This window comes from Protopterus annectens, chromosome 8.part0, assembly GCF_019279795.1.
Source record: "Protopterus annectens isolate FY-2018-M chromosome 8.part0, PAN1.0, whole genome shotgun sequence".
NCBI classification, from domain to species: Eukaryota; Metazoa; Chordata; order Ceratodontiformes; family Protopteridae; genus Protopterus; species Protopterus annectens.
In genome coordinates, this window is record NC_056741.1 from 194,489,296 (window position 1) to 194,509,808 (window position 20,513).

At 38.8% G+C, this 20,513-nt stretch overlaps 1 protein-coding gene across 1 annotated transcript in view; it reads right to left on the reverse strand.

Annotated features, from left to right (window-relative positions):
- The window catches only part of LOC122808188 (alpha-2-macroglobulin-like protein 1), a 452,973-nt gene that overhangs the window by 322,114 nt on the left and 110,346 nt on the right, over window positions 1-20,513 (reverse strand). Inside the window, exon 6 of the mRNA XM_044079156.1 lies at window positions 13,780-13,948. Coding sequence (XP_043935091.1) covers window positions 13,780-13,948 — 169 coding nt within the window. The remainder of the gene's footprint in view (window positions 1-13,779; window positions 13,949-20,513) is intronic.

The following is a 20,513-nucleotide window of genomic DNA, read 5'->3' on the forward strand; positions in this document are numbered from 1 at the left end:
TAGATCTTTCTTGCAGTTATTTCTAAATTGTTTGCCTGTGTGACTATTTTAGCCTTTGGTTTCCATGTTATTTGGGATATTTTGCAGCCAACCTAATTTTTATGGACACCAGGATTATTTGTAAGCTCTCTGTTTCCAAAAGCAAGACCAATCTATTTATGCTGTTCTATACTAATATCCTTCGAAAAAGGGTGAAGTATGTATATCTACAGGTAGTGGACCATAATGTACCAGTAAAGATAAAAAAAAAAATAAAATGTAAAAAAAAGTGATAGGAGTTTAGAAGCCATATAGATGAAATACTGGTATGCATGCCCTTAAGCAGTCATTAGCATATATCCTATGGGCCTCCCCTACAGGAGGTTTATAGTTTTACACATTAAATACTGTAGTTTGGTTAGATCATTCTTGGAGTTTCTACCAAATGGTTTGTGGTGTGTGACATTTTTATCTTTGATTTTTTTACTTTAAAATCAGGATCACTGACTGGTTGATTAAGTGATATTTTTTATGAATATTGGTTGTCCTTTGATGAACAGATACAATGAAGTTGATTATGAGGAAAGCTTACTTTTGGGCTTGAACTGTTTTAATTGTGTTACTTTGAATAAAAATGTTTCTTATTCAGACCATTTGTCTATAGGACTTATTGGTACAGATTCTTGCAAGTAAACATGTTTGCATTGTGTTTGCACCTATACACGTTTGTGTGTGTGTGTGTGTGTGTGTGTGTGTGTGTGTGTGTGTGTGTGTGTGTGTGTGTGTGTATGTGTGTGTGTGTGTGTGTGTGTGTGTGTGTGTGTGTGTGTGTGTGTGTGTGACTAAAGTAATTTAGCTGACCTTTTTCCTTACAACTTTTGAGCTGGTTTTAATAACTTAATCTCTTGAATGAAGGGGATAGGAAGTATGAGGCTTGAGGATTACAGACTATTTTCTTATCACATGCTTTTTGTGACCAGTTACAGAATAGCGCACAAAAAGTTTAATTCATATTACCTGCGTATATTAATCATATGAACTGATGTTTAAAATAAAGTGTAACATTCATGTGAAAAATGTCACTTTATAACTTTCAAAATATGGTTGCCTATTGAAATTCTGAGGGCCATAACTGTAACCCTCATAATGTGAGGCTGTTATAGGGTAATAGGGAATATGAGAAAGAATACCGAATACGTCTGAGCCATCTACCAATATTACAACAAACTGAAATACACATCTTTCAAGTTACTTGTACTTCCTATTTTTTTGCTAAACACTTATGTTTTGAGTTTGGTTGTTTTGATGGGAAGAGGAAGAACTAATAAAATTAAAAGCATTACCAACAGAAAGTTTAATAGAGTGCCTGTGTGTTTTCCATAAACAGAAATAAGAAAACAAAGCAGCTATTCTAATTTTGTTTCTCACTTTATTAAGTAGTGTTCTAAGTAAACATGAATGAATATAACGTACAAAACACTGTATTTATTGTGCCTCCTGCGTGCATGTATTTTTTAAAGGTCACTTAAAAGGTTCCACATTATATTTCCCTCTCCTTACTAATTTTACAGATGTTTTATGTGAAATTGTGCAGCCTGGTTTTATGTTAACTGTTATTTGTTAATGCTGAAGCCTTTTGGAATGGATCAATTTAGTTGCCCAGAAAACAAATCCAAACAAACAAACAAACTCTATGAGTATCTGTTATGTACTGGTTATGATATTGATAGAGAGGTTATGAGGATGGGGGAGAAGAATGAATGGACACTGACATTAATACGTATTTAGGAAATCTAAGCTAATAAAGCTGAAAGTAAAGAAAATGCTAATGTACATCTATTAAGCAAGATCACTTATGTGATGTCAGAATAAATTTGTGCTCTTGAGAAATGCAAGCATTTGTGATTCACCACTCTTGATGTGACTACTTTTCAGAAATCTAATCTGCTTCTTTCAAAAGGACTCTTGGTAGATTGCAAAGAACATCAGGAAATAGCTAATGGTTTTGGCAACACTGAACTTGATTCAGATCACACATCAATCTGTAGATAAATGCTGATATAAAAGGAAAGAAATAGCATTATGTCTGAAAGCTGTAAACTGAATAGTGCAAGGAGCATTCTATTCTATTACTGTCAATAGCGAGTGTAGGGACTTGCTCATGTGAAGACACTCTGGACAGTCTGACAATTTATAAGCACATAATAAACTTCATCCTGTAGGGAAGAGCATGCTTAGAATCATAGAAAGTTACTACCCATGCAGTTCAGAACAACATGGAAAAGCCTAATTTAATTTCTTAACAGCACTGTTCGATTCAGTGACCTGCTCAAAGTCACACAGAAGGCAATTAGAGGCTGAGGGATTCAAACCACGGACTACTGAAAGCAACTTGTTTACAGCTCATTGCCTTAATCCTCTGTTCTAACTGCTAGACAACAATGTTTCTTCTATTTTTAAGAACAATAATGCCTTCCACGGTGGCCACTGCTGGAAAGTAGTGCACATTACAAAGATTTTGGGGCCTGCACCTGTGTCATACATCTTCAGCACTTGGCCTAACAACAGCCCATGGGTGGATCATTATTTCCCCTGTAAATCTCACCTTTTCAGGGGTTATAGATTATTCCAGTTTTTGATAGACTGAGGTGTTGGAATATGGAGCAGGATAATGGAAGAATGTGCTTTAGCCCTGTGTTATTTGAATCAGTCACGAATGCCAACATAAATTAATAAGTTAGAGGGATAGTTGTTGCTGTGGTTGTTGTGCCTTTCATCTTATCCCGGTTAGGGGTCATAGTTCCTGGCTGTTTTTCATATGCAGATGGTGTGATGCCCATGCACTGGCCCAGTAATCAAGAAGCCTCAATCCTCACCAATAACACCAGTCAGGGATGTGCACATTGGAAGTATGACAAGTAAACACACTGTAAAGTACAATTTCCCTTAAGAACACACAGGGATCACAGTCAGTCTGGGGCGGGTTACTCCTTCTATCTCCAGATCCCCAATAAGACTACCCACTGGTACAGCTATAGGGTTAAGATCTCAGCCGAGTTGTCAAGTCAAAACCTCCAGCACCCTCTCTGTCAAACCAGTGCTTTGTATCTCTGCCCAAGTAGCTGACACACACACACACACACACACACACAAACACACACACACACACACACACACACACACACACACACACACACACACACACACACACACACACACACACACATTTTGAGATTTGATTTATATACAAACAGACAGACACTCCTGAGAAGGCTGGCACAGGTTCTCTAACTATGCCACCTTCTGCCCAGAATATATGGTAGTACCACCTGCCACCATCCACCCTTATCAGCTACTATAAAGGCCCTTACCAAACGGTGTCCAATTCTACTGTGTAATGCTACTATTGTCCAAATGGTAAGTGTGTCCAAGGCTAAGGCTATTTAAGAGTGGCCTATACAATGTCACCAAATGCATATGCAAGTACCTAAGAGCTTAATTATCACTACACAAAACCAGCCACAATTAAAAGTTTTAAATTGATTTAATAATAAATAATAAAAGCACAAGACAATACTCATTAACTCAACACAGTGACAACAGAGTTCAGAATCACAAGAAATACTTTAAAACAACATTGTAGAACAGTCTCACATAAATATAGTAAAACATCTGCACTAATTGTGGTATATTCCTATCTATCTCTAAGAGAGACTATGTTCTAAATAACTTACTTACAGAGCAAGGCAAAGTGCTGGTGATGTTATCAGATCCAGAACAAAATACAAAATGCCCTCACTTTCTCTCTGAGATAGTTCTTAAATTAATAATACACATTACAGCTGAATCATCTCATATTATATCATTCTTGTCACCTCTGCATAAGTTTTCCAGGCTAGCAGGAACTGAAAATTTTAACGTCTCTGTTAAAAATATTTTTCTCTCAGCAGCTGACAATTCTCTCTTAGAAGCTTGCCTGAAACTGAAAGTCGCAAAACAATTACCTTGGAAACCAGTAATTACCTCTGTTTCCAGGCAATAGAGGTAATTACTACTAATCTAGCTAAACTGCAAGTATTTCTGCTTCTTGAACTGTTTTAAACTGTTTAAAGTTGTTTTTGCACCTGCACTTTTAAAGTTTGTCCTGTTTGTTGCATTTACCTGTTGAGGCTACACACTCAAGTGTGCTAGCCTGTGTTACATATTTATTGCATTTTCCTGCTGTTTGTTGCAAAAAAAAAAAAAAAAAAAAATTATCCTTGTTTCCCATCTTTCCTGAGCTAGAGTAGTCCAAATACAGGCTTTGCTGTATTTTGGACTTTTGGAAAGTTCCTGTGTTGCCCATTTCCTTTCTTGGATAAAGGGAGGCTTCTTTGTTTACCAGTGGCAGTGCGGAGCTTGGAGCAGCCTATCTATCCCTGGAGGAGTGTTCCCAGCTCAAGAATCTGGTAGTCTATTGGTTGCTTAAGGCCAATTTCTAGCTCTTTCAAGTCCCTCTGTACAAAACCCGCTTTAGCGTGGCTTTGCGAGATTTTGCGCATAGCACAGCATCGGGCATCACCACTTAAATGGGTTTAAACCATTCTGGGCTCCATAAAGTCTGCTCTTCACTTTTTCCCTTAGAACTGATCTTGATCTCATAATAAACACCATATTCCTACTTTAAAGCCTGGCACTTGCTTACTAAAGCAATTATATAAGTCAGCACTAAAAAATTAAAAGCACTACACCCTCACAAACTCCCCTTGAGCACCTTGTTCCCCATTGGCCCCTTTTTTCAATTATAAAGGAATTCCCGATACTATTCTAGCATGTCCAAAGGTCAGTTGTCAATCTCCTCTCCAGTCCAGCTGGTGAATCTGGGAATCTTGAGGCAATGTTACAACTGCCTCATGTACACAGACAACCCTCTCCTCCTCCCAACAAATTCCAACACATGTGAGAGATGCAACCATATAGCCAAACTGGAGGCTAAGCTCTCTCAACTCAGTACTGGCGGAACCAGTCAGGAGGAAAAGGAAACCACACTCACTATAATTCCAGTCTCACATAGACCTACCACGACAGCAAACCAAACACATAAACACACAAAAACATACTCAGAGGCCCTAAATAAAAATCTGCCTAAGCAGCAGAGACCTCCAAAGCAGACACCCAAGCAACCGCTACCCCAAAACAAAACATGTGCAACACATAGCTCACAAAGCCAGTGTGCCAAACAGTCACAGCTCTTAAGGCTAAACAACACATCTGATACACTTGTAATAGGTGACTCTATCGCCAGGCACACTGACGTCCCGCTCACCAGGCTGAACAAGGAGAAGGTCACGCTGAGCTGCATATCGGGCGCTAGGATCCGCCACATAACACAAGCACTCAGGTCACTCCAAGGCAAGTACAAATATGACTCAGTCATTGTCCATGCTGGTGTAAATGACCTGAGATGTACCTCCCTGGACTACATGAAAAGAGACATAGAGGAGCTCTCTGAGCATGTAGCCCAGGCCGGTATGACCCTGACCTTGAGTAGCATCTTACCCTCACCAAGAATGATGCCACAATATGAAGACAAGATGATCAATTTCAACAATTGGCTTAAGTATTGATGTCACTCAAAGGGGATCCAATGACTGTCAGCATGGGATGACATGCTCGACAAGCCACGATGCTTTGCTAGGGACGGCTTGCACCTGTCACCCATGGGCATTCGGATATTGGCAAAGGCTCTTGCCACCCCCATAGTGCCTTTTTTAGGCAAGGCTCAAAAGACAAACCCACCTCCATAGGTATCACAAGGGATAAGAAACTAAGAGTAATGCTACTCAACGCCAGACGTCTAAACCTCAAGATGCATGCACTCGAAACTCTCCTTAGCATGGAGAACATTGAAATCTGTACAGTAACAGAAACCTGGTTCAAAGCTCCCGAGAGCACCCCAGCACTACCAGGTTATACCTTATACCATGCTTTTCGGCCCCAAAACTTGGACCAAACCACAAAAGGACGGGGAGTATCAATATTCGTCAAAGATACCCACACTTCCAGGTTGGTGGCACAGCACGAAGCATCAGAGACTATCCATGTGCAACTAACAGTGGGTAAAACTGCCTTCCAGTTTATAGCCTGCTACAGACCACCCTCCCAAACCCAGGAACCCCACTTGGCCTTCCTGAAAACACTGGAAAATATGAAGGTCTCTCCAAACAGCATTATATTGGGTGACTTCAACTACCCAAACATAGTCTGGGAGCATTACTCTAGCCCCACACCCTAGCCCAAAGGTTCCTAGAATTTATAAACTCAAATGCTATGGAACAACTTATTACCACTCCCACAAGAGGGGAAAACATACTGGACCTGATCATCACCAACATGGGGACTCTATGCTCCAGACCAGAAGTGTATCCCTCACTGGTAAGATCAGACCATAAACTAAACTCACTGGATATTCACATCCCGACCTCACCCCCTGCCCAGAAAACCACAGTGAAAAACTTCTCTAAAGCAAATTTCACACTCCTCAAAACCGAGGTGGAATCCTTCACAGCCCCCGGGCCTGTGGAAAATATGGCCCAGACCACAGAATCCTTTATAAATGCATTCTATGAACACCTTCAGGAATGCATGGATCATGCAATCCCAAATAAAACCAAGACCCAATCCTCCAAAGGCAGACGTCCTATCTGGTGGACCCCAGCCATAAACAAACTATACAATAGAAGGAGGAAGCTACTACATGATAGAGCAAAATCCCAAAAAGGGAAGGCATCCCTGATCAGTATTAGCAAAAAACTACGGGCACTCATAAAAGGCCAGCTTAGAGAGAAAAATTGCACAGGACACTAAGGATAATCACAAGGATTTCTTTAGTTATGTCAGGAACCTGGGTGGGAATTCCCAGATATGCTCAGAATTAGTCCAAAATGACAAAAAATATACCAAACCCACAGACATTGCCAACATCCTAGCTAACAGGTTCAGTGCAAACTTCTCCCCCCCCTACCTAAAGGGCAAATATCTATCCCAGCAGTGTGCTGCCCCCTGTCATCTCAGATGCTCAGGTAAGAGCCGCCCTCTCCAAAGCAAAAAACACAGCATCAATGGGTCCAGACGGTGTCCTGGGCTGCGTCCTACATGAACTCCAAGAAGAGCTAAACCCAAACATAAAACTACTGTTCAATCTCAGCCTTACTACAGGATATGTACCCAAAGAGTGGCGTACAGCAACAGTGGTCCCTCTCCACAAAGGTGGTGCCTCAACAGATCCTGGAATCTATCGCCCCATAAGCCTGACTAGCTTGGTCTGCAAAGCTATGGAAAGGATCATCATGGACCTCATAAATAAAGATATTGGGGACCTACATACACTAGATCCTACCCAGTGCAGCTTTGTTAAGGGCAGATCCTGGCTCTTAAACCTGGTTGATTTCTTTGAAACATCACCAAGGCCATTGACGAGGGGAAGGTTGTCCACACAGCCTACCTGGACCTCGCAAAAGCCTTCGGTACAATACCCTACTCGGGCATTATAGATAAGCTCACCAGCTTAAATATAAACCCCTATGTCACTAGATGGGTTGCAAACTGGCTCAAAGACAGAACCCACATGGTTAGAATTGCTGGAGCCATGTCAGACTACAAACCAGTTACAAGTGGTGTCCCACAAGGCTCAGTCCTGGGACCTCTCTTGTTCAGTATATATTTCTCGGAGGTGCAGGCCAACACAGAAGGACTGTGGCTGACCAAGTTCGCAGATGACTGCAAACTGGGTGCCATAATCGACTCTCCATGCGACACAAGCATCCTCCAAAAGGGCCTCATAGAAACAGACAACTGGTGCCAGAGCCATGGCCTCAAGCTAAATGCCAAAAAGTGTATAGTCATCCCCTTTGGCAAAAACAAAGTGCCCACAAATTACCACATAGGTGATAATCCATTAAGTACGGAAGAAGTAATTAGAGACCTGGGGACCCAAGTTGATAGCAATCTCTCATTTGACAACCACATGGCCAAAGTGGCTAGAAAAACATTTTATATAGCCCACCTAATCATGAAGGGATTCACATCTAGATCAGGGGAGGTCATCGTGCCTCTTTACTCATCCCTCATCAGGCCCATAATTGAGTACAATGCCCCTTTTGGGATGTACCTTATCAGACACCTGCAGCAACTGGAAAGACCCCACAAGTACCTCACCAAGAGGATCAAAGGGCTCAAACAGATGCCATATGCTGCCTGGTTAAAGAAACTCCAGCTCTACTCAGTGGCATACCGCCTGCTCAGAGGCGATCTGTGCCTGACGTATAAAGCCATGTCCAACCCGGAATTAATGGACATGCTGCACCTCAGAAAATCCAAATCCCATTGAGCTACGCGCTCGAGAGGCTTGTACCTCAGCACTGAAATAAATAGGACATGCTGGAGGGACAGATTAATAACCCAGAGTCTCTCTTCACTCTGGAATAAAATCCCAGTCCAGGTTAGGCAGAGTCCCTCATTGACTCTCTTCAAGAGGAATCTTGATGAGTGGATGGGAGATCGTAGGTTTACCCCGGGTATCACTTATATGTCACTGTTAGACAGAGGCACAGTATACTAACCTCGAAAAAGGGCATAGCAAAATTAATTTAAAATGGGTGGCGAAAGCCAAACACACTCTGGCTAGGCTTATAAATGCCCTAGGGCAGATAGCCTAGTATGAACCTATGAACCTATGAAGCCCCTAGCCTAGACCACCTGTCTCTTAGCTTGGATAAACTAACTTTATAACACATCATAAAACTCTTTACTTATCAGCTTATTTTCTTAGGGTTTTGCAAGTTAACTTTGTATGTCCCAGTTTCTCCTATGAAACCATACATTTGCATTGACATATAGTTTATAAACATTTCTGCTCTTTTCCAGCAGGGTGCACTGTGGTCACAATCTTGAAGCTCAGTACAGAACATATTGTTTTCTTACATTTGTAAGGCAAGCAAACAAATCATATTAATATTTTTAAGTGACATATAATTATTTACAAAATTCTAGCTAGCTGGGGTGGCAACATCTCAGTTTATCACAGATGGTATTATTTAAGTTCAAGGTATAGAAAAGCAAAATATACTAGGATTGACTGTTTCACAGTTAAATACAGAAAATGCTCTATTTATTGGTCAAAAGCTTATTAATGAAGCAGTAAAATGTTTGCATATTAAATCAAAAACTGAAGATAATCTATAAGGGGTGGACTAGCTTACTGAATGACATTAAATAAATTGCTACTGTGGTAGGACTATAATATGATTTATAAAAATAAATTGCATGGCTAAGTCAACAATTCCATAAAAAATAATTATTACAGCGTATTCCCTAGAAATCAGAGAGATTCACTCTACCTACTCTAATTGCCCAACACATGTTAATCAATTAATGAAATGGAGAGAATCTCTGATTCAGAGACAAGGTAAAGCTGCCCAGAGCAACATCTCATTGGTGGCTGATGGGCGTGTCTCTGAATCGAACACTGTACTGTTAAGACATGATGGTGCTAGTTTTCTCTCTGACAGGCTATGCATCTTGATAACATTAACAGACCCCAGCTCAAATGCGCATACACATGGGCATGCACACACACACACACACACACACACACACACACACACACACACACACACACACACACACACATGCATGCATTCTTGCAGCTATAAAAAAACACTCACAGAAACAGACACTCACACACAGAAACAGCTGCCCATACTGACCTCCTTCATCACACACACACACACACACACACACACACACACACACACACACACACACACACACACACACACACAAACACACACGCATACACACACAACTCTGATAAACCTACCTGTGGACATAATGCAACAATAACTAGAAATGAATGATTAAACCCCGTCAGAAGACACTGTTCACATTCTCCTACATGAAAAATGAACATGGTGGAAAGATTCTCTGTATTACTCTGTAGAATTATTCCAGAGTCACTGCCATTTCAAAGGGGTAACACATGGGCATTTAGCAATAACCGCAATAACCACTATCCTGTATTTTCAGATTACCATGTGACTAGCCAAGTGAGACAACTCTCTATGCTCCAACCACCAACAGTGGAAAACCATAGTGGGGAATCAGTCTCTGAACCTGAAAGGCTTTCTGTGATACAGAAACCTTCAATGCTATGCTTTCCTCTTAATGGTAATTTATTGTGAAAACTGCCCATCATTTCCTTTTCCAAATAAAAAAAAAAAATAGAAATCAATTTAATGACATTGATTTTTTCTATCAACCGGGGATAGACTGAACACAATAAAGAAGGGCATGTCATGGGTGTTTACAAAGCACACATGCAATGTTATTTCTGACTTCACATCTGAAGATAATAACTAAATCATGATTTGAGGAAGAAATGTTACTACTGAAAGTATTAAAAAGGAATTTACAAGTTAATATATGAAGTCTTGCAAAGAAAGATAGTTATGAGAAAAAAGAAAAGACAGATTTTAATATTTATTTATTCATCCATTCTTTGCTTACTCCCTTAATCATATAGTGTTGATGCCTTCTTTTCAAGGGAAACAGAGGTGGTATATACTGGCTAAAAGAAATTTAGCCAGGGCACCATGGAAATCCCCCTACTCTTTTTGGGAAGTGTCATAGTCTATTTTATATCCACCTGAGCTTTTGCCAACACAGGTAGATAGAGACTCAGGAAAGTCTCATCCAAAAGATGAAACAGTCAGGAGGAGAGCACTTCTTCATGTTGCAATGCAGAATCAGTAATGAAATATAAATTATTTCACTTGGGGTAGGAATGGAACCTACAGTATTCTGAGCTTCCAGCTCCAAAAGCAAGGGTGCTATGAAATGACTCACTGACCTTGGCATAATTACAGCAAAAAATATAATTTATGGACAGATGATGTCAGTAAATACTATGACACGAGAATGTTATGAGAATGTATGAATAAGTACTACACTATTAAGAGTTATTAAATCTTACAAGAAATTTAAGAGGTAGCTGTGAGTCCAGAATGTGGGATTGTGTTTGAATTCCTACTAAAACTGAAATGAGATATAGAGTAGAAAAAGTGAATGGATGTCTTTATGTGCAGACTGCGAAGTAGAAGAGATAAGAGATTATTTATTTATTTTAATGTAACAGACTTACGGGATTTGGGAATAAGTTAGCCTATGTTACTGGTATTTTAATGATGACAGAAATTAAAAAAGAAAATCTTGCATATGGTCATTATATGCCTGGGGATATGACAAAAATAGATAAAATAGTTGTGTTAACATTATGGACATTATGACAAAAGAGAAGAAGTGAAATTCTATAGAACAAAATGTGAAAATAATAAAGGTACTTAAAAAAACATAAAGAAAATGTATGTGATGTACACGTTAATCTGTTGATGTTTTAGGTTTTGTATTATATCATATTGCATTTTAAGTACAATTTAAATAGAAAATATGAAATAATTTATCTTTGAAACAAGTGGGATGAGAAAAATTTGGAATGTTAAAAAAGTCCCTATCTTTTATGGGTAAGTGCCATGCATCTCTCACATTCATTTGCATGCTGAACAACTGAGACATTTAGGACCTTGAATTTACATGTCATGTGAAGGAAGATACTTCAGGAATGCAATACCTACCCTATACTGCATTCAGTGTCAGTATTAGAAAATGTATCCAAGCACCCAGTGGGGAAGTAAATTAAAAGGCTTCTGATTTTTCAACTTCAAATACAAGAGTGCTACCTGCTGAACAAATAATGCTGGCCCTAATTACTAGTAATTGCCATGCACACCACAAGCTACAAAGTATACATTTTTAAATATATTTATTTTGTAATGTGAAATGTACAATAATTTAAATTCTTTTTTTTTTTGTCAAGCCTAATATTTCACAAGTGTCTTGCAGTATTGAAGTTTCTGTTGCCTTGGACAGAAGACAAGCAACACACACTTGTCATGGATGAGGGCTAAAGAAAGGATGTGGAATATAACTGGCCTGAGAGGAGGATATTTTCTGGAAAATGGTGTACAATTCTGAAATCTTTTCTCCAGTGCTCCAGTGCAACATTTCTAAACATATGAATTAGGGTGGGTAGAAGGTTGTGTTTAGGAACTGCAATGATATTTACTATTTTTAAGAGAAAGTGACTTTTAAAAGGAGCTGTGATGTTAAATGTATATAGGACCATCACAGAAAATAAGATTTGTGACAATGGTTAGAGTACACAAAAGAAACCATCACAGAAACAAATGCATGGAAATATTAAAGGAAGAAGAAACAGAATGAAACTAAACTGGAAAATGTATGTGGAAAAATGGAGACTATGGTTATATTTAGAAACTGTTAGTTCTTTTGGCAAATTACTTTGCTCATTGGCAAATCCACACTTCATTTTCATATGAAAACATTTAATTCTATACAAATATTGCAGAAGTTAAATAAACTTGTTTTAACTTGACAAGATGCAGTATTTGATTTACACAGAAAGGGTTATTTAAAAGAATACCACTTCAAGCCATGTCGCTTTAAAGTGCAAAACATTCAGGTTATCCGACATTATGCTCTCATGCAAATTGTTTAGTTAAGGCTATGGCCTACTCTAGTAATATGAAGGAGGAATATGGTTTATACAAATATTATCTGAAGGAAACTATACTGTTAGGAAGTTATTACATGCAAGTGACTCTGTTTCATTGCCTTCATGCATTTCTTTTATAATTACAATATAATTTATAGCAGTAAATGGCTCACAAAAATGGTTAATTTTGACTCTTTGTCAAGCTGTGTATTTTGACTGGAATAATCCAGTCTACATCTCCCCCACTCCAACCCACACTGTGGAGAATGTGTTTCTCATTATGCAAACATTTGGAGAGGGGTACCAGATAATATGCCCCCTCCATCAAGTGATGCATGAGCACTTAACCCCTACATATCATATGCATGAGACAGTGCGAAGGGTGTGCCAGAGTGGTACTAGGTGTTTTGCCCATTTATCCATTACTATTCAATGTGTTGTGTGTCAGGAACAGTAGCATTAGAATATCGAATCAAGAGTATGCAAATTGCAAAATGAGAGATCATTTTTTTTCAGAAACATAATGAATACCATGTGACCTTCAAAAAGAATTTCAAAACAAAATGAGACAAATATGATAACAGCTTGGAAAGTACTACTAACTCTCCCTCTTAATTATTTCAGTCATCTCACGTGAGCCCAGACAATTAAATACACTAGTATAGTGTATGTTAAAATATCATCCAACCAAAGACCTGTGATACCCAAAATTAAACCTTCTAGCAGTTAATAAACCTATCAGTTATTATGGAAACCCTTAAAAGGTTGTGGCCACAGCAACCTTGGTTCAAATCCCACTCCCTTCCAGCTAACATAAGAACAAAAACAAAATGTGTTCTCACTGGAACTAAAAACTTGCCTGTCATCCAGCTAGCGATGCACCTCCTTATGTTGAATCCTATCTTACCATATTTTCCTTCCTTATATTTACGCCTCTCTGTTCAACAGCCCAATTTACTCTAACTGAGTAAGCAGTATGTCCTACTCCAATTCCTACCTTTCCATAAAATGTTCTTTCACATCTGAAATATAAATGCAGTGCAATACTAAGTAACCAACTACCACTCTGCCTAACTTCAAGATCTCATATGTACTTTATTTAATCCTTGTATGCCACTGTTACTGTGTATTACCTAACCACATTTGTTGGTAAACATGCCATATTTAGAACATCTGATTTGATTTCTCACCATGGGTATCCACACTAAAGATCTGGTAAATGTTCTCTCCTTTTTCCTTTGTTAATTGGAATATGTAATCTCCCAGCATTGCCTCCGATGTTAACTGAAAGGAAATTTCTGCAATACCTTGCTGGGGCCTCAGGTTCAACCACTGTCCAATGCGATTGCCATCTGGGTCCTGCAGAAGCATTTCAAGTCAGAAATGAAACACAAATACCAATAGTAAGGTAAATTCACATGGATACAGACAGTTAACTGATCAATGCCTGGCATACAAGCATGTACGTACTGATCTTGTTTTTTGAAAACACTGCAATAAACAGACATGCCTATTCATACAGCAGACTATGATCCATTAGAAAATAAAAGATTGTTGTTATCTGCATGTACAGTTAGTGAGACTGAGGCTGACAATTTAATAGCAACAGTTCCCAAAAAAGTTAATACTTAGCTACAAACCAAAATGTGCATCTAAACTGGGCACCTGTGCACATCTTGAAGAAAGGGAAGCATCCCTTGCATTTTAATTTAGTGTATTCCACCCACACGAACATCCATCCATCCATCCATCCATCCATCCATCCATCCATCCATCCATCCATCCCATTCATCCATCCATCCCATCCATCCATCCATCCATCCATCCATCCATCCATCCGTCCATCCATCCATCCACAAACCCTTTTTCCCATTTTTGCACATGAGGTCATAGTGCCAAGTGCCAATGAATTTCCACAGCATGAGATACAGAAAGGCTAAAAGAAAGATAATTTCCCCTCATATATTGTGAGGCATGCCAAGCATGATACCATATCATATAATATCATTTTATATAATTATTGGAATTTTTGTTTTAAATGGCCAAGACTTGGAGCAGAAAATGACTGGCCATTCTTGCTTTCCATTTATCAGCTTCTAGCCTCTGTGAAAATCCATCCAAGCTGTTCAAAGAAACATGCCTTCAATGACATGAGCATAATAGTTAAGTTTAATAATAACAATATTCTTAGGAGACAGGAGGCCTGGATTTTGCTCATCTGGTGACTAATTTCTGTTTAAGTCTGTGACACAGGACAATAATCAGGAGCAGAGGGGAAATATTCACCAATGCCCTGCTACTTCCATTTTAGCAAGGATTGGTAGGCTTGTGTGTGTGTGTGTGTGTGTGTGTGTGTGTGTGTGTGTGTGTGTGTGTGTGTGTGTGTGTGTGTGTGTGTGTGTGTGTGTGTGTGTGTGTGTGTGTGTGTCCTTCACCTCAATAATACTTAACCTTTACATTTCATCTCTCTTATAACATTATAAGACAGTATCTTCTTCCTAGTGGGATTTGCTTCAGTAGCACCCCATTTTCTGTGTCATTGATGGGGTGAGATTTAGCATGTAGACATTATCCTTTAGGAGATTGTTTTTTTGTTGAAGACCTGACTCCATTAGCTGAGATAATATGTTGAAGCCTATAGTGTGTACTACACCAATCTCCTAGCATCTCTATGTAGATCACAGGTAGCCTACATGTGCCATCTTCATGCTTACTCACCAGTACATTCACCAGTACTTAGCATCTGTTATCCACCTGCTTCATGCTTACCCACCTCACTGGTGCATGCACCAGGGCTTAGCATCTGGTAGCCACCTGAGGCAGTTATGCAATGGAAAGTGGACAGCATGTCATCAGCATCTTTGCCCTATGGTTTCCCAGCTGATATCTCAGGTAGAAGCTCTGCTTGATGAACTAAGACCACTTGAGTGATAGTTAAGGATGAAACCTAAGCTGGATAAATACTCTCTAGATACCCTTGTAGTGAGACTAACCAATTGTAAGGTTTAAGGAGCAGCATCAAAACAGTGAGGTCTGTGTTATTAAATTGTTCAGAGAGGGAGTTACTTAACAGCTTATCCAGTCTCTTAACAAACCTTTGCATGCCTCACCATGACAGAAAGCTGAGAGAAGATGTTACCACTAGACTGGAACATTACCCCACTGAGATGCAGCCCAGTTCCTGAAATATGTCAAGATAAATGAGTAGAGCATGTTATAGTGCATCATACATGCTATTGTTTTATTCCACTGCATTGTTACTCTTCTGGGAAATGGATGAAGGCATTTGATAGCATTCAGTCATTAAAAAGGGAAAACTGATGAGAAGAGAGATTAATTATACCTTTGAAGAACTTGATAAAGTATTTGTTCATGAGAAGAGAGAGAATGTCAGGGAAGAAATGTCAAGAAATGTAAACAATGCACTTTAAATATCAGAAAGTATGTGGTCCTCAACTTCAAACATATATTCACAATTATTTCTAGTAGTGGGTAATTGAAAAATTAGCAGCTAGCCACGCATCTGTGTAAATGTTGGCTCTAGGTCATTTGGTCAGATTGACCAATGCTGATGTGACATCCCAACCTTATGTAAAACTGGGAAGAATGGGGCTGATGACAATAATGATAACGGCTGCCTCCCAGAATGCCGTTCTCCAGTTCAGTTCTCAACTTTGGTATCTTCTATATGGAGTCTGTGTGTCCTCCCTGTAGCTGGGTGATTTTTTTATTGTTGGGTTCTTTGGCTTCTTGTAGAAACCAAAAGACATGTAGCAGATGACCTGTCCATCCACCATACTGTCTATAGATGTGCATGTACTGGATGTTTGAGGCTGTAAGTGTGTGTGTGTGTGTGTGTGTGTGTGTGTGTGTGTGTGTGTGTGCGTGTGTGCGTGTGTGTGAGTGTGTGTGTGTGTGAGTGTGATTGAGTCTGTGTTTGTGTCTGTAGGTGAATGTGTCTCCTCCCAGCTGCAGACTGGTATCTTGGTTAGAATTAGTTGCTCTGCCTTGTGCCTGTTCAGAGCTGGTATAAGTTTCAGTTCCCCTATTACCCTAAACTGAATTAAGCTAATAGTCAATGACTGAAAGAAAGAAAGACGTTTTGTTCTTGTATTTACTATATAGTAGCTAATTAAGTTTCAACATTTGTATTTGTGCTCATGAACAAAATAATTAATATTGACTTATATTTGCATATCTGAATGCAAAAAAAAAGCTAGTGCTGGATTCATGGTTGAGAGCATTGGTTTTGTATATACATATCCCATGATTAACTGCAGTGGTGAAAGCTTTTTTTTTCTCCAGGATAGTTACTATAGCAGGTCCTTATGATTCAGGAAAATTACTTTTGCTCATGTAAACTTTCTACTACAGATAGATCAACTTACACACTCTATGAAAAATGTGATTCAGAGACAGCTTTAACTTTATCTCAGCAACAGTTTTATCTGCAGGAAGTCCTCATTATCAGCTCCTATGCATGTCTCTAAACTGTGTTTTCCTAAAACTAACACTGACAGCTCTGTGTGGTGGTAGTGCACACCACTAGCCCATGTATCATAATGACATAGGCATCTCCTCATACTCACACACACACACACACACACACACACACACACACACACACACACACACACACACACACACACACACACACGCGCACACATCACCCCCACAATGTCTCTGCTGATCTTTATTGAACTTACCCACACTGCATCTTGTTCCATTGAAGTCATGTCCTATATTTATTTGGCATTCCTTTATTGTATTTCTGATACAGCAAAAATGTTTAATTTACAGCACAATGAATTTAGTATACTAAATTGATAGGAAGGCCTGATTAAATTTGTACTGAGGAGGTGGAAATTTAGTTATGACTAAAAAGGCAGCTCTGAGATTTAGTGTCCTTTATCCAGACTGTATTAATAAACTGCCACTGTATGGTATAAACCTTACAGTTTGTTTCTTTTCTTTGAAATACAGTCTTTCAGAAAATCATAAGCATTTTAGTGAAACAGCCTTACAAACAAGAATTCTTTGTTGTCACAGTAAAAACATACTTTACCCCACATCATAATGAAACTTTGCCAGTTCTCACACAGAAATAAATTAATATATATATCGTGTGTCTCTTTTTTCACTCTTACAAGCAAAACATCTGCTTAAATTTGTTTCACATGCTAGAAGATCGGCATCTAAAAAACACAGTAAGATAGGAAGAAGTGCTGGCAAAAGCCACATCAAGTCGAATAAAGCTACCAGAAATGTAATCTCAGAAAAGCTAAGATGCACAAAATAAACAGACTTGTCATACCACAAGTGTCAGATTAACCACTTTTTTTAGTCATGTGATACTAAGGGCAAAAAATACAGGTTTCTCTCTCAGCAGCGTGCAGGATGGGGATGATAAGCATGCTTTAATGTTTATCTAAAGGTATCCTGCCTAACATAACACAAAAATACATCAACTGACTAATGATAGAACTTAAAAAAATTTAAAACCTAATTTTAGTATACTATAGTTCTGCCCCTTTTTTATGCTATAGTGTTGAAGTCAGGGCGGACAGCAATAGAAATTAAGTGTTACAGTATGTATTAGTGAGGGTGAAACTACTCACAATGGAGAGGCTGAAGGAATACTAAGAAGGAACAAAAGTCAAATGGTGATACAATGCTAACCACCCAGGCAAGAAAAACAACAAGTAAGATTTCACTTCAGCCCACATCCCATCCACCAAATTCACACACTCAATGAGCACACAGCACATACACAAAGACACATAGTAACACAAGCACACACACACACACACACACACACACACACACACACACACACACACACACACACACACACACACACACACACACACACACACACACACACACACACACACACACACACACACACACACACACACACACACACACACACACACACACACACACACACACACACACACACACACACACACACACACACACACACACACACACACGATAGATACTTGTGCACACTATAAAGACACAGCATCTGCAGAACATAAGTGTCTATTAATCTTATGAGATCGTGAATCAAAAGTGTACTGTATATGGCCAATCACATGCGAGCTTGTAAACAGTGTGTGTGTATATTCTTTGCTGTAACATCGATGGCATTTTGAGAAGTCTCTTACAACAGAAACCTTAGTGTACAATCATAGCCATGCATGTGTACGACAAGTCATACCAAGTAGCATTTTGTCATTTAATGAAGTGTTCTACCAAGACTGCTGGTGAAAACAAATGTCAGCTCAACTGTCTCAATTATCTCAGATATTTTTTTTTTTTTTCAAACCTAGGATGTTCAGCTCTGACTGCAATATGGTTTAGATGATTCAGTCACGATTAGAATACTTGAACAGTCACAGTTTTTACTAAAACCTAAATATTTTGGACCACTACATGCTTGTAATGAATGATTGTGCACAAATCTTTGATGTGTGCCTCATCAAATGACATATGTATATGACAGAGAAATCTATTTCCATTACAATTCCATATGTGGCAAACATATGACACTGAAATCAGATGACATTTAAATCTCATTTTTTGCTTTGTGCACTTTACCAGAAATGTGATGGCAGTTGTATCCACCAAATCCAAGATTTGGTGAAGGGTAATGGCTTGTTTATAGCTTTTTCAAAACTTGCACCACACAGTTACTATGTAGATCACTGATTAAATATTTATTTTAACAGTGTACTATGTAAACAAAAGTGTAAGTATGCAAAGGTAGCTTAATAGCTATTCTGAAGGGAAACAGTTTCAGCAGTTGTGGTAACAATGGTATCAGATACATCAAAATCATTCCACATACGTCAGATGAATGATTCTATCTAATTTTCAGCAAAATGATATATAAAATTGCTCAGTAAAATGTGTCAGGAGTACTGTACAAATTCCAGTATTAGAATAACAGAGCATTTTTATCCTGCAGGAGTTTACATCTATACACATCTTAGACACTGAGATCCCACAGACTGTGTATTTTTCATGCCACAGTTTGTAAGGGGGGGACCAGCCCAGCTCTGTAGGTGTATTAAAGAAGAGGCATCACCTTAAACAGTTTTACTGACAAGAAAGTAAATACTAATAAACTAATTACAATAAACTCTCTGTTAACCAGAACTCAAGCAACAGGCAAAACAATAAATAAATATTGAAAAAATACAGTACAATTTTTATGTCTTGCACTTTCTGCCCCCCCCCCCCAGAAACATACCTTACATTTTTATAATTTTAGAGTTTTAAAATGCAAGATAGGAATTAATTCCCTCTCTCCCCAACATGAGAACAAGCCAAACCAAACAAATAGTAAAGGGTACAGTATTAGTCAGGCTTATTTTTAATAGTAGCTCTCAAGCAACTAGACACTACAGTTATCCGGCATATACCAATCCCCATGGGTGCCGGTTAACTGAGAGATTACTGTAGCTGCTTTGTTCTCCAGATTGAGTCTGGAATGCAGTCTCATTGATATATATACAGCCCACATGTCTTATTTGAGTCTGCATAGTTTTTTTATCAGAGTCTCCCATTTCCTCTCACTTCTTCCTTGTCTTCCGTATGTCCACATGGGTTTTTTGTCCTATTTCCTATCACTTCTGTAAGGTATGCAGTAAGTTAATTGGCAATTCTCTAAATTGGTTACCATACATACAGTATCTGCACCCTGTGAGTAATTAGCATCATGTCCATAATTAGTTTAATGCCCTATGCCTGCTGAGTGCCAGGGTACCATCAGGTCCATGTGATAATAAAAAGAATAAAGCATTTCCTGGAAAAGGACTGAATAAATAATAAACAATATCATAGGTTCATAGATTCTTAGGTAAGTACTAGCGTAACTGCCTTTGCAGGAGATTTTAAGCTAGCCGATTTCCAG